We start from the raw sequence: 15,743 nt of genomic DNA, 5'->3' as shown, positions 1-15,743 counted from the left end.
CACGGCTCTCTCCCCGTGCCCTCTCCAAGAATGGCGGGTCCCCTCGCTGATGAAGACCAGAGATCCCTTCCTTCACCCCCTTTTGCTTCTTCCAGCCACAGTGACCCCGGGGTGCGGCCCGCGGGGGATGTCCCTCGGGGTTACGGCTTGGGGGGCACGGCCGGGAGGTGACATCCCCAGTGGGGCGGCCCCGAAGGGTGCAGAGGCCATCGGAGTGAGAGCTCAGCTCAGAGGGGTGCAGGGAGCGTTCCAGAGGGTTGCATCTTGGAGGGTCCAGCCCTCGAGAATACATCCCACAAAGCTGCACCTTGGAGGGGTGCTGCCTGGGAAGGGGGTCGGCCTGGAGGTACAAGCCTGCTGGAACATCGCACAAGGTTTCAGCTGGGCGAGATGAAGCTGAAGGGTTTGCACCCCAGAGGGGAACATCTTGAGGGGTCTGAGGGGTCCAGTCCTCAAGGGGCACATCTCATGGAGAGTCCAGTCGCCGCCTCCAGCCCTGGAAGCACTAGAGAGGGGCTTGGGGCAGCCACCAGCTCTGGCTGAAGCAAAGATGCCATGCGGGTTGCTGGCCTGGGGGCCGTGGCCGCAAGGGCGAGGCAAAACACCTCCGGGTCAGGGCTGCACCCGAGGACCAGCTCCAGGAGTACCCCGAACCCCGGGCTCGGCCCTGCCCCAAAGCCCTCCGGCCCGCCCGGGAAGCTGCGAGACGCAGGAATCTGTCCCGGGTGAAATGTCGCTGGCGCCAGCAGGCGGGAGAGGGAGAGGGGGGGCAGCGCTGGGCTGCTGCAGGCAGCTCTGAGTGATTCATGGCCTCGCCGAGAGACTGTTAGGGGCGAGATTTTATTGTGGACGGCAAAGAGGGGAAGGAGGGGGGAAGCCGCAGCTTGCGGCAACAGCTACAGTGGGGAGGGGATGGAGGGGACGCAGCTCTCCCTCCCAGTGAACACCCGGCTGAGGTCGACATCCTGAACCTCCCCATCCCCCAAAAACTCAGCGTGGCCACCATGGAAACAATAATTTATTTAAATAATCTCTGCTTATTGTAAAAGAAACATTAATGAGTGTATCAGTTTTCCATAATAAATAACCAAAAATACCGTTTTTTGTTTTTTTCTCTTTTCACGACGCTAGACATCAAAGAGATGAGGGCCATGTCAGTGGCCAGGCTGCCGGCGGGGGAAGAGCGGAGGGGGCGGAGAGGAGAGCTCGCTGCGGCCGGCGCCCGACCCGGGGAAGCCCCGTCGGGGCACGAAAGCAGCCCCGAGGCCCCGCACGGGCGGGAGCCGCCCCGGCACTGCCGCCCGACACCGGCCCCCGCCCCGCCCGACGGTTTCGTTCAGCCGGAGGGCTAAAAGGGATACCTTAAACACGGGAGGCTTCTGTTTTAAATCTACATATAAAAATTATTTATCTTTTTTTTTAATCGTTTTATTTTTTAATCCCCAACATGAACGTGAGGTTATCCGCAAAGGCACCTATCAACTTTAAAAAAATAAAAGGTAAAGTTAACCAGAGTTCTGCACCGGTGGTTTGATGAAAACGCCGGGGAAGAGGAGGAAGATAGACGGAGAGGAAGAAGGGAGGCGAGTACTCGTTCCGCAGCGTGGTTGTTTTCCCGGCGGGAGGGAGGGAGGGAGGGAGGCCCCCACGGGCCGAACGCAGGAGGCCCCGCCGTCGGCGGCAGCGGGACGGGACGGGGCGCGGAGGGTTCCTCTCGCCGGGACGGCCGGGCCGGGGCCACGCTTCCCAAACACACCGGTGCTGCACGTCGGTGCCCCGCGGCTGCCGGCGCGGCCCGCGGGCTCGAGTCTCTAGGGCGCCTAGAAGATGCTGCCGCTGCCGTGGTGGTGCGGGGGCTGCGCCGGCTGCGGGAGGGGAGCGGGCGCCGGCAGGTGCGCCGGGCCGCCGGGGGCCGGCGGGTACCACGAGTAACTGCCCAGGAAGGCGGCGGCGGGGCCGGGGCTGGCGGGGCCCGCGCCGCCCCCGGTCCGTGGATGCGGAGCGAAGTCCCAGGCGGGAGGCGAGGAGGGGGACGGCGGCGATGAACTGCGGCGGGGAGGCGGCTCCGCTGGGATCTCTCCGCTTTTCCACATCTTCTTGAACTTGGAGCGGCGGTTCTGAAACCAGATCTTTACCTGCGGGGAAAGGAGCGTCAGGCGGCCGCTGCCTCAGAGGCGCCTTCCCGGCGCCCGGCCCGCCCGCGGCGCGGCAGGGACGCGCAGCTTTGGCAGCCCCGAGCGCTCCCGGCGCTTCCCCTGCGCTCCCACCGCGGGCTGTGGAGGCGCCACGGGCCGCCCTTCCTCCCACGCTGGCACCCGGGTCCCGGCGGGGCGGGACGTGCCCGGGGCCCCGGGGCGGGAGAGCCTTACCTGCGTCTGGGTGAGACCGAGGGAGGCCGCCAGCTCCGCTCGCTCGGGCAAGGCGAGGTACTGGGTTTTCTGGAAGCGCCGCTGCAGGGCCGCCAGCTGGAAGCTGGAGTAGATGGTCCGGGGCTTCCGCACTTTCTTCGGCTTCCCGTTCACGATCCTGACCTCCGGCTCGCAGTCTTCCTTCTCTGCTGCGGCAGAAACGGCAACCCGAGTGAGGCGAGGCGTCCCGCCACCCCGGGCCCTGCCCGCGGCTCGGATCCCCGCCCGCCCCGTCGGGGCGATCCGCGAGACCGAGCGCTCCCGCGGCCCCCCCGTGTCCGGAGCCCCATCGCCTCCTCGCCAGGCCCCCCAGCCGTGCCCCCGCGGGGCTCGCACGTACCGGAGTCGTTGTTGGCCGGAGAGGCCCGGCTGCCGTAGGGCCCGTAGGAGCCGTAGGCGCCCCCGTAACCCACGTCGTAGGCGGCCTTGGCGGAGTAGGGGGCGGTGCCGCCGCCCGCGTAGGGGTAGGAGCCCACGGGGCCGTAGGGCGGCCCGCCCGCCGCCCCGTGCTGCTGGTTGGTGTAGTAGCTGCTGTCCGTGGCCGTGGAGACGGGCAGCGTGGGGGACTCCTGCGGCTTGTGCAGGCCGCCGTGCTGGTGGTAGCTGCCGGCCGAGATCTGGCTGGTGTGCATGTCCGGCATCAGACCGTCCAGCACGCCCGTCATGCCGCGCCCCCGCCCGCCCGCCCGCCCGCCGGGGCACGGGTGGCGGCCCCGCGGCCGTCCCGGGCCGGGCGGTCAGAGGCGGGCCAGCATGCCGGCCGCGCTCCGCGGGGCGGTGCAGCCGCGCTCCCGCCGCCGCCCGCGGGACGGACTGTGCGCGCCGCGCGCCGCCGGGACGGCATTTAACACGGGTCACGTGGCGCGGCGGACGTCACCTAGCAACAGCCAATGGCGGGCCCGCCCGCGCCGCTCCCCGCGGGCTCCCCGGGCGCGGGACGGGAGCGGCGCCGGGCGCGGGGACCGGGGGCACCGGGAGCTTCCCGCGGCGCGGTTCGGCTGCGGCCCCTTCCGCCGGACAAAGCACCAGCGGGGGCTCGGGGCCGCGGCTGGCTCGGCCGCTTCTGTTGTGCTGTATCTCTTGTGCGCGGCCCCGTCTGGCCGGCAGCCCCAGGGAAAGGCCCGCGCATCGCCCCCCCGCCAGCGGCATCTCCAGGCGGGCGGAGCTGGGCGGCCGCGTCTGGGGGTCCCTCTCAGCTGTTCTGGCCCCGGAGAGCGTGCGCACCGCGGGAGACCAGTGACCCGCTTTCTGTGCCAGAACGGCAGAGCTTTACAGTGAAATCTCCGTAGCGTTCCGCGCGGAGGGGCGACACTCCGCCTCGCACTCGTGTTCTGTACAGCAGCCGCTAACGGTGTCTGTTGCAGCCCGGGCACAACGGCGGTGCCGGCGGTGCCCTGGACACCGGGAGCAGCCGCCCGTCCCGTGCCCTGTCCCGGCGGTCGCCCCAAGGCCGTCGGGGCCGGCTGTCGGTCGGGCACGGCCGCGCTGCCCTTGGCCGCCCTCTGCCGGGGGAGCGCCGCGGGGCAGCGCCCGGAGCGGTGTCCCAGGCGCGCTGAGCAGCGCTTCGGAACTGATTTTATTCCTATATGTTATTTCCCTCGCTCGGCTGTCCCGCCGCGGGGCCGGGCCGCTCCCGGGGAGCGCGTTCCTTCGGCAGGAGAAGGCCCCGCGCTGCCGTGCCGGGGGTGCGGCCGCGTCCTGCGGGAGCCTCAGGGTGTGCAGCGCGGGCGGGGGGGAGGCGGCACTGGGGCGAGGGCGGCTGTAAATGCTACCACAAAAAGCTGGTAAAAGGTAAAGAAAAAAGAAAAAAAAAAAAAAGGAAAGTAAAGACAAGAAGGTGCCCGGCCGCCGCCGTGTCGCTGTGAGGGCCGGGGGCAGGTCTCGCTCCCGGCCGTCCCCGCGCGCCCCGAGCCCCCGGCCCCACGAGCCCGCGCGTGCCCCCTCAGGCCCCGCCCCGCCCGCCCGGCGGGGGCCGCTCCCTCACGGCGCCGGGGCCGGGCACGGGCACCCCGCTCCCGCCCCCGGGCCGGCCTCGCCCCGCTCCCGCCCGCTTTGAAGAGAACCGCGACTGGAGCCTGTCGGTCTGTGCCTGCGGGGTGGCGGCGCTGCGGCGGGCGCAGGTGAGCGGGGCCGGCCCCGGCTGTCTGCCGGCGGCAGGTGGGCCCGGCAGTGGGGCTGCGGGAGACGGGGCGCTCGGCCGAGCCCCGGGCGCGGCTCCGCGGGAACCGGCGTGCCCAGAGCCCGCTGTGGCGACGGCGGGACCTGGCGCCCGGCCCGGCTGGCCGCGGGGCCCGGGGGGGCCGGAGCAGCGGCGCTCACAGGGAGAGCTCGGTGCCCGCAGCGGTGGCTCCCGTGCTGCTGACTCTCACAAATATAGATGCTGCTTACTGCAAAAGAAAACCGGTTTCTGCAATCCGCGGTGTGAACGTACTGCTGTGCCAAGCGACATCTCTGCAGGACTGTTTCTGTCCCTGGCTGATGAGGGCCGGCAGTGTGAAACAGCCGCTGGCTGGCGGGGAGAGGGCTGTCAGCAAACAGCGGCACTGTCCGCTGCCCTGCATCACTCACGTTTTGAAGCGTGTCACATAGTTTAAAAAATACAAAAGAGAAAGGACATTTCATCTCATACTGAGGATTTAATGAAACAAAGGACTTCGGGAATTTGTCTTGCTATGTGGCAATTTTTGTTTTTATGTGAAATTAAATAGTGCTATATAGCATGTACATGGTGATCTGTACAAAAAGCAAAGGGCATGATTTTGTTTCCTTCAGCTTACATGGATGATCTTTCTCGTGCAGGTTGTTCCTCATAAGTTGGTGCAGGGCTCACACATGTAAATGAATTGTCAAATGATAGCTGCTCCAGAGTCCCTGTTTCTGCAGTTTGTTTCTCCAGTTTGTTTTGCCTGTGTGGAAGCACAGACCTGCTGGAATGACCACCGGGGAGTTACTTTTCCATTTATTCACATGGCTGATCTTGTAGATCTGATTTTGGCTTTTTTCTAATTTACTTGAACTTTTCTTGTGAGGTGGTTGTTTTAATCACCAACTTGCATAAAGAAAGGCATGATTAAGGGAGAGATGATATCAGGCAGCAGGAAGGAAAGAGAAAAGCTTGTTTTAGGTGAGAGACAACTTGACTACCATGAACGTTTTACAAAACACTTCTCTGAATCAGTTATAGTATTATTAGGAGTTAAAAAAATAATGGCATTAGGCTGGCCCAGTGTTTATGTGTTTTCAGGTTCTCATGTTGAGCTGATAATTTAATTCTGCTTTTTTGTCCCTGCTTTGGGAGTTGTGAATGTTACGTGCCTGGGTAATTAGAAAGGATCCAGAGAGACTTGGGAGTAAGGAAAACATCAGAGAGGAGTGTTTTGTGTACCTGGTGTTAATACTGGGCAATCCTGCTTGATTTTGGTGTAATAGATCATGTGTTATTATTTATATGCTGTGAGAAGGAATGTTTGTGTGATACCAAATATGTATCTTATGCACATTGGTCACTTGCACACGGGAGAGGGATGCCTTCTTGCTGCAGAGCAGTTCAGTGGTCAGAAGTTTTGGTCAGGATGTTTATATGAATATACAGCACTTATTGCCAGAGGCAACAAAACAATTGAGCTGGCTTTGTTGTTGTTGATTTGTGTGTTTTAGAGGCATCCTCGTGCTGACTGTGGGCATATTTCATTTATCAAGTATGGTAAACACAGTGTGTATAAACACAAGAGAGGACCATCAAGAGTCTTTGAAATCATCGTCTCCAACTGATCAGCTAGTATTATATATTTTTTTAAAGGCAGTTGTATATGATTCATAGAAATGGCTGTGGTAACCCTGGGCTGTATATTTTGTTTAATGTTTTTATTAACTATTATTCCTATGATTCTCTTCCTGAAATAAACTTAATCTGAGAAAAATGTGAAAGCACTTAAGGGCTGTATCCTGACTCTATATACATAGTATAGATTTAACCTAGGGATCAATGGAACAAGTTGTTACACAGTGTTTTATCTCAAGTTTCACTTGAAGAGAACTGCACTTAACATTAAGAATTAGCTTAATTTTTAATCTGCTGTATTTTTAAATATTATTTTAGCCATTATGATCCACATTTGACTGAACCATTTACCTTACTTTAGCAAGAATGTGGTGAATCTTAAGAGATGGGCCTGTTATTTCTGATAGTATTGCACAAAAGTAGTTGGACCAGTAGTCTCTACTGCAGTGGCATGTTAACAAATATGGATTTCTTTCCATGGCTAAGGGAGATGCTTTCCAGTGGATTCACAGTGATACAATGCATGGTATAGTCCTGAGCGTTTGCCTTAGTAATTGAAAAGTAATATAAATCATGTGCCAGATGAAGCCATGAGCAGGGTTTTTGCTTGCATTGTACCTATGAAATCTGGTATTACACTCAAGAGTGATGGTAACAGTTCAGTCTTCTTTTTCTGAGGGATGAAGTGTATCAGCTTTTGAGAAATTGTATGAATCTTTTCACACCATTCTGTAAGCTTGCTACCTGCTGTGCTTAGTTTCAGAATCCAGCGTTATCGTTTTCCTCTCTAAAAACTGTTTATTGTCTCATTCATTTGTACATCAGATTACTTCATTCCAAAAATCACAGAACTCTTCTAAGAAGAATATGCCCCCTTGTGTGGCTCCCTGAGGATTTCTTTCTTAGCCCTTTGCTGTAAACAGCTTATACAAGCGTGACATGAGACATGGGTTCTGTAAAATCCTTTCAGAGTTGTTTATTAAGCTGTCTTGGTCTCAGATTATCTTTCTCGGTGATGATTCACTGGCAGCTCAGCACCTTTCTTCAGCAGAAACCTTTGCAGACTGGAGCACAAACTGTGACTTTTAATAGTGGATTAGGCTGGTGTTATTTAGCACAGGTGTTTCTCAGTTGTTTCCTTGTACAATGTTGAGGAAGTGCACAGCCTGATGCATTGGGGTGAATGTCTAATATCAGCACATTCTTGAGTCTAATGATTGCTGCAGATGCTTGGTGTGGGAAGGAAGGTCTGTGTGCAGAATATGGAGGCAGTGGAGCAGCGGTCCTTGTGGGTTTTGGGAATAAAGCAGAGCATGCCCAAACAGTCCCTCTTCCCTCCTTTAGGACTGAGATTCTCTCCTGTTTTGCAGTAGGGCCCTTAGACATGTTCCCATCAGCTCTGGCGCTTCCAGGATTTTTTTTTTTTTTTACCAGCTGTATTGTGAGTAATACTACTGGAAAAAGCAAAAAATGTGTGCTTTTTTGTGGTTATTTTTTTTCATTTTTTTTTTTTTCTCTTAATAGAACAAGATTGGTAGAACAGCTAGAAAGTAATCTTATTTTGTGGGAATTTTAACTGGCTGGAGGCTGGGCAATCACAGCTGCAGGTACATACCTACTCCGGGGCAAGTGCTTGTGAGCCTGCTTTGTAGTGGATTTGAGCACACTCAGGTTCAGCCAAAAGGTAAATCTTTGTCAAAAGTGTTTTGTGTGTGAATATTTAGATTAAAAAAAAATCTTTTGTAAGAGCATGCATGAAAAATGCTTTCAAGATGAATCATTGGATAATTTCTAATATTGCTGTAGATGACAAGTGTGAGAGAAGCTGAGAGGCGTATTTTGTGGGAGCAGATTTAAGCTGAGTTGATCATTTATATCATTATGAACTCTTGTTTTGCACAGGTAGTAGAGAACATTTTTTTTCCTTGACTGTAACGTCTGTAGAACCTTTACCTGTGCAGTCTAAGCACAGTTTAAGCAAACTTCAACACTGAGAATAACTTAGACTGCTTTGGTGTTAGCTTAAATGTGATTATTTTAAGGATTCAGTTTAGTGGACAATGGTATTTGGAGCTCAGCAATGCTACATCACCTCAGTGTAGTGGATGAATTTTGATTTGTAGTGCCAGTGAACGGCCCGGGATGAGGAGTGTGCTTCCTTCTACAGGATCTTGTTTGAGCTGACACCTCCCATGACTGGGAAATAAAAAAGTATTTTCCTGAGGGAAAGCATGATTGTCTTGCTTGTAAGGATGTGTGTTTTGCTTTAAAGAATATATGTACAAGAACAGATCTCGTAAATGGATTGTACAGCTGCAAAGTACTTGGGGCAAGTCCTAGATTGCTACATCCTCATCTGGAATTCTGCTCTAAATTGACTCCAACTGTGGACCATGCAAACTGCAGAATCTCTTCATGGGAATACTTGGACATATACTCTAGGATTTGGCACTGGCTATTCCCAGCCTTTGTAGACATCTTAAGTAGAAATGATTAATTGCTCAAAATTATAAACGTAAAAGAAAATCTTCTTTCCTGTAGTGGGAAAATATGCACATACAAACCTTAAAAATTAATAAATTAATTTGCCTTGAAGTTAATTTGCCTTTTTTTTTTTTTATTTATTTTTATTTATTTTTATTTATTTTTTTTTTTTTAAGTGGTGAAGTAAATGTGATCAGAAGTGATTGTGTCACTATGACCTTGACTGGTGAAGCCACAGCTGTCCCATGAACTGCTGGGGGACCTTTTCTTCAGGCTGTGTAGCTGAAGTCTATTGTGTAAGTATGAAAACAGGGAGTTTTGAGTAGTGGATTGTCTGTGAAGAGTGCTCAATCTCATAATCTGCATATCTATCTTGAAACTGCTCCTCCTTGGAAGGAAAGGTGTGACAGAAACTGTGTTCAGGTTCACCAGAGTTACTGGCCTTTTGTTTTAATGTGGTTGCTTCACTTACAGTATTGGTTGGTGATTTGCACATGTATTTAATCTCATAGTATTTTTCCTGTTGGCAGAATGCCTAGATCTGAGAAGTACATGCTTTTTGTGAATACTGCTGTAAATCTAAATAAATTAAATTAAAACGTTGCTTTTTACCTGTATGCATGTCTGTCAGGGGTTAGGGTTGTCATCTAAGGAGCTCAAGCTCTTTAATTTTTTTTTTCTTTTCAGCTTGGAAGCTAAGAAAATATCTAAGAAGAAAAGATCTTGAAAACTGAGAGAGCAGAGCAACTGCAGAGATAAAGTGGTAGGTGGGAAGTTAACTAAGTAAATTGCATTCCCTTCAGGTCCTCTTGTGACTCAGTCCTTATGTGACTTTGCATGCAATTTGCAAAAGTAATTGAAAAATGGATTAAGAATAATGTGAACATTAATGTGTAAAGAATCTAAGTGGCCACAGGGTGTCCCCACTGTTCCATGCTGCCGCATCCTGATAGGCCATTTATCCTGTCGTACAAAGCTCGATACACTTCGTAAATAGGCTATTTTATATGTTCCAGGTTTTAGCATTTATTTTTATATTTCCAATGCTTATTTGCAGGGCAACCAATTAACATCTAGTCTGATGGAGTGAGAAGGGCAAAAAGGAATTGCTTTGCTTGGTTTGCTTGCTTTAGGTCTGAATTCTCTTTTAACTTCCGAAGATTGGGTATGGACAAGACTTGATTTTTCTGATGAAACCATTATTCATTCCATGTGAATGCAATTTGGTTGCTGAAATTAGAATGGAAATTTATTCAGAAAGATAGTTTTCTGTCCACTTTTAAAAGCATGCTACAGGAGGATTGCGTGTTGATCAAGAAAGTGAAGTGGCATACTTATCTAAGGGCTTGTTAGAACAACTCTGATGACATCAAATTCAGGTGTGAAAGTAAAAGTAATGTTTTTGGGCTCTTAGGGTAGCTTACTGTAGAATTTAAGCAGAAGTGAGGCATTCTGCGCAATAAATGCATCCAAGTGGGAAGCTGATGCTGAGAATAGCTACAGTAGTAAAACTTAGACACCTTGGCTTCTGAATAGTATATGTGTCCCAAAACTCTGAATGTACAGTATGTGATGGATCAGACTGTGGCTGATACTGTGCAGGAATATGTGCCCCACTCCTGCAAGTGTTCAAGGCCAGGTTGGACAGGACTCAGCACAGCCTGGTCTGGTGGAAAGTGTCCCTGTGCCCCTGTCTGCAGCAGAGGTCTTGGGACTAGGTTGTCTTTAAGGTCCCTTCCAATCCAAACCGTTCTATAATTCTCTAAAAAGTATAAAGCAGAAGGAGCTCTGTGTTAGGGCTGGGACTTCATATTTTACTAACACTGTGCTTTACACATAGGCTGTGGCAGCAATGCTTTCCTTAGGAATCCTTTATAGCTACATTAACTATATCTAGTTACTTTAGATTTTTAGCACCTCCAAAAATCACAATGTGTGTTTTGAAGTCAGATAGTATTTGAGATGAGAAACAATGACATTTTGGGTAGCCTGTTGTGCCTGAAAATCCATGCAATGAGGCTTTGTCCTCTGGGTACAGACAAATATGTTCACAATGGTATTTTTTACATGCATGTGGCTATCCAGACTTCCAGGAAAGCCTGAAGAGCAAACTCTTCCTTGGGAAAGAAAAACTGAATGAGGAACATCAGATGTCCAGGTGATTTGCCTTCAGGTTAGCTGGTCTGGTCTCGATAAAAACTCAGGAGCAAAGAGGAAGGTACGTTCATAGCCACATTGTCAGGAGAAAAAGTTTTCTCCCAGGAGATGGCACATTTCCTCTAGATGTGTGACAACACAGCTGTGTTGGCAGGCAGACTCCAGCCCCCTAGGGGGCCTGAGAAGGAAATGCTGCCTTTCACCTTTCATTCATGCATCGATGAAACCAGACCTCTCCTGGCAAACTCTGGATTGGTAAAATAGGTAAGAAAGGAAGTACATTCCTCTAACTGTTAACTAGTTGTGGCTGCCAGTTTGTACTTGTGTACATAATGTACATGTTAAATTCTGTTATTGTGTCAATGGTTGGGAGGCTGGGGAAGGGAGAAGAGAGTGCTGGAGGGGAATGGGAAGGAGAGAGCACTGTTATCTCTCAAACAGGGTGGGGGAACAGTGTGTTTTAAAGTCCAGAGAGTTGCTGTTAAGTTGAACCAGAGCTTACCATACTGTTACTAAACTTTTTTGTTATGTGTGAAGAAGACATTGAGTACTTTGGAATTCTAAAAGTGTCCTCACTGTTCTGGGGAGAACTGTATAGAGGTAAGTAAAGAATTTGTGAGAGTATCGCTCTTTGAAAAGAAAATGTGTGTTTGTTGATCCCTGGTTTACATGATGTAAAGGTTCTTAGAGTTAAGGTTCTTAGAGTTCTGCAGATATTTAGTAATAACTTTGTGTTGTAACTAGCAGTTCTTCAAAGAAATACTAAGCTGGTACAAGTACATTACCATTGATGATTTAGTGAACTGACAGCAAAGGTAATATGGCTGCTGTGCCAGCTTCTGCCCTTTTTGCCTTGCTTGCTTCGTATGCTGCCCAGCAGTTGTTTAAATGTATTGTAGGTAGGTAAATAAATTGGACCTTTCTTTTTACAGTTGATATGTCTGACAGCTAGCTGTTTTCTTGTTGCCTCTACTGTGTTATTGTTGTTTTTTGGTTTTGTTTTGTTTGTTTGTTTGTTTTTTGACAGCAACTCACCTGATGGAGTCAATGTGCTGTTTTGGACACAAGTCTAATGCTTATTGTTAAACCAGGAAGTCAGTCATGCATAATTTCTTGAATTTTAGTTAATCTTAAGATCTCATTGCTGTGCCCATTCTTTCTTATACCATTTTTACTTAGTATTTTTCCCTGGTGAAGGTATCTGAAGATGAAAAATATGCCTATATACTCAAGAAAGCTCACAGAAAAATCTCTTTTGCAGTAAGAATGGTTATCCTCTTGCATCCTTACTCCTGTCCAGTATGCATTATTGAAAATAGATAATTGAACTTGAAGTCAGTATAAGCTACAACAGTCTTCATGAAGAATGTGAAAAATACTTAAAATTTTTTTTCAAGTAGCTTTAAGCTGTACTTAAGGGTAATATCAGGAAATCTGTGGTAATCTTCTACAGAACCTGCAGAGGGAATAGCAACCATCTTGCAGACTTAATGCAGTTCTTTCAGGAGGTTGTCTGAAGATTGTGTTTGGACTTAATAAACACACTGTGTTCATGAAGAGAACTATCCCTGGGAAATTCCCTACTTGCATCAGGAATTTCCACTCTTGTCTGAAGGAGAAAAGCAAGGAGAAAAGGAAAAATGCTTGAACTTTCTTTTCCATGAAATTGAAAATTCAAACCCATGCCATTACTGAATGTATCTGGTGTATTTCACTGGAGCATGGCAGTATCTCTTGAACAAACATCACTATTGTAACAAAATGGTTAATAGATTAGTGCTTTCTAAATGTGCCCAGTTGGCTGCACTGTAGATTTGTGAATGTTGCCTTAAATACTTCCCTCTCATGGCTTGTTTCCTGAATTAGTACTTCACCTGAGCTTAAAAGACTTTTAATTTCTTGGGATGTTTTCAAAGTTCTGGTATCACATCTGTGAGAACAAGACTTTAGAAAATCCTCCTCAACAAAGCATGAAGATCTACAGCTTATTCTTTTACACAATATGTTGAATACAGAATTTGGGAAGGTTTTGATGTTCTGTCTCTGTGTCATTTGCAGCATAGTTTTGGGCAAAAAAAGCATTTTTTTGGTGCTAAACCAGTTCTGGAGTTAGGATAGGGAATTTGTGAGCTGGGTACAGCCACAGGTGCTGGGGTCCGATGCTTCTGATGCTACTCCTTGTCATGCTGCTCTGGCCCTGGGTGAATGCACAGAGGGGGCAGGAGCCAGGGAGGAGGAGACTCCCATCCAGCCAGAACAGCGGCAGAGGGCAGCTCTGCACTATGATCCTTGTTCCTCAGTGGGGCCCACTGCTCCAGTGTCCATCCTGGCAGGCACTGGACCTGTGGGGACAAGTGTGCCAAAGCCAAGTGGGGACATTAAGGGGTGGGTGAAAAGAGGAGAAGAAAACTGGTCTAGTGGAAGATGCCTCTGCCTGTGGCAGAGGGGTTGGAACTAGACAGTCTTTGAGATCCCTTCCAACCCAAACCCTTCTATGATTCGTGGCTCATCTCCAGTAGCTTCGTAATGCCTTAACCTCTTCTGAGGTACGGTAAAATTTAAACAAGAGCAATGCACTGTCACAGATCTCTAGTATGATATCTGCCAATGTGTTCCAGCAGTTCAACTTGTTTCATATCTCTAGCATTGGATATCATAAACTGGGAATTACATTTAGTAGAAATTACACATTATGGATCTTTCTTAGGATGGAGCATACCTATCAATTTATGGATTACTTAATTAAAATATTCTCTATTATTACATATTGCTCCATCAAACAACATATTAGCATTAAAGATCACGCACAGAGGAACACTGTTTAGTAATGCATAGCATTATCAAACAGCATTACTTGGCAGTCTGACCACCCAGCTTATAACAAAGGCTTTGCCTTTCACATCAGTGAGATCTTTGTATTGCTGCCAGCATGCTCTCCACAACACTGCTTCCTGGTCATATAAAACTTGTGAGAGGACAAGACTTGGAGAAATAACAGGCTACGCCATTATGCATCAAGATTATATAGCTGCTTACCATAAATGACGTGCTGAACACTGGCTGAGTCATAGAAGAGATGGTGTGTGTGAGCGGACGACTATGTGTTTAACTTTTTCCTTGTGTTCCTTGGTGTAACGTTGTTTTAGTTGTTGAGCCTGCGTACTTTCTCTAATACTTGCTCTATTTAGCTACTGCCAGTTTTGATGGAGCACCAGCCACAATGAGTAGAAATTTTCTAAACTTGTTTTTACTTAGCTATCTGAGAGCTAATAAAGTAGTTTTATCCTTCTTACTTGGTACTCTCAAGCAGTTTCCAGATTACCTGGATTTATACCTTTGAAATGTGCTTGATCAAGATCGGAGGGTGACAGTTTTAACAAATATTTTAATTCAAAAGAAGTCTCTTATTTAAAATTAAGTAGCTTCTTCTCTGTTATATAGATGTATAGCAATTTCCCCTTTTTTCTTGTTCCCTTCAATGATAGGTTTACTTCAAATACACCTTAGTTATTGCAATGGAATCAAAGAGATTATGATATGTGTCTGCACAGGCAAAACAGTGTCTTGACTTAAAGGCAGCAAAAAAATAATTAATGACTTCAGCTATAAAAACTTAAAGCAGTAGTTTCTCCAAATCGCTTTTTTCTGTCTGGAAAATCAGGAGTCTGTTTTACAAAATAGTCTGGAGCATTAAAGAAACTTACAGGTCATTCAAACATTCTAGTGCTACCCTGAGAACAACTAGAGACCATGACAACTTTATTTTCAGGTAAGAACCCCACAGTTCTTGTCATCAATGAGCATTAACACCTTTTATATTAGGCAAGGAATGCTAACATATTAGTATTACAGAGAAGGCTGTGCAGCAGAATATAGTGCCCTATTTCCTGTACAACTTAGATAGTGGTAGTATGTATATTTAGTTAAGTGTTCAATGAGTTTAACTGCACAGGAGACTTTTGAAGGCATTTGTTTCTTTGTTTAGATGCTAAGACTTTTTTTTTTTTTTTTTTTTTTTTTTTTTTTTTTGTTTGTTTGTTTGTTTTTGTTTTGTTTGTTTGTTTGTTTGTTTGTTTTGTTTTGTTTTGTTACTGCCAGTTAGTCAGTAGCTGTTGAAACTGATGAGCAGTACTCAGAAATCAATAAGCTTGCTTTCAAGGCTGACTGAGGTGCTGGTAGTAGTGTCTGTCAACCACAGCTGTTGTCTGTAAGACTAGTTCCAGATTTTATTTTGGAAGGTTCAGATGAAGTCACTGCATGACTACAAAGAGCAACAAGTAAGAAGAAATAAAATTCTAGGATCCTAAGTTTTACACTTTAAGAAAATAAAGGAATCTGTAATCTGCTACAAAAATGTGGAATGTGAACTGAGAAGAAACAAAGAAGCTGCAGTAATTTGGAAACAACAGCAAGTGAAGTAAGAGCTGTGCTCAGGGGTTAGGGGGTTTGCTGACTTTTAGACCTCTGCCTATTAGGTCATTAATGCCTGGCTTCAACCTTTGATCTTTCTGCAATTCTGGAAGTTCTCTTCATTTTTTTCCAACACAAGGCCAAAGTTGTATGATTACAATGAGGCTGTTGTACTGAACATCCCACATATGGATGCAGCACAGAAGACTCTGAGAAGTGGCTTACGTTGCAAGAATGCAACAATCCGTGTTGTAAAATGTATATTAATCTCAAACAGCCTTTATTATGTGAGTAAGGTGTGATTGTTTTTGTTCAAGCGGAGCATTTTTTTTCAGGAGGGAAGTTGCACCTCAGAACAAGATAAAGGATTGATAATCGAAGCTCCACTGTGGCACATTAGGTGGACAGGAAGGGGCTGTTTGTCAAACTAAGACTGTTGGAGAGCAGAGCTCTTGGAAGACAGTGAGAAGCAGCAACACGAGACTCCAAAAACTCAGGGCCAG

The 15,743-nt window shown here is 48.5% G+C and overlaps 1 protein-coding gene across 1 annotated transcript; it reads right to left on the bottom strand.

Annotated features, from left to right (window-relative positions):
* Positions 1 to 1,820: 1,820 nt before the first annotated feature.
* Positions 1,821 to 3,073, bottom strand: DLX2 (distal-less homeobox 2; the record flags this gene model as incomplete). The annotated part of the gene is made up of 3 exons (XM_083865480.1): positions 1,821 to 2,135; positions 2,370 to 2,557; positions 2,749 to 3,073. The coding sequence occupies 3 exons, from the start codon at positions 3,071 to 3,073 to the stop codon at positions 1,821 to 1,823; spliced, it is 828 nt and encodes a 275-aa protein (XP_083721606.1).
* Between the last annotated feature and the right edge of the window lie 12,670 nt (positions 3,074 to 15,743).

The sequence above is a fragment of the Zosterops lateralis genome, assembly GCF_965231275.1.
Source record: "Zosterops lateralis genome assembly, chromosome: 7".
NCBI lineage: Eukaryota > Metazoa > Chordata > Aves > Passeriformes > Zosteropidae > Zosterops > Zosterops lateralis.
This window is presented reverse-complemented; position numbering and strand designations above follow the sequence as displayed.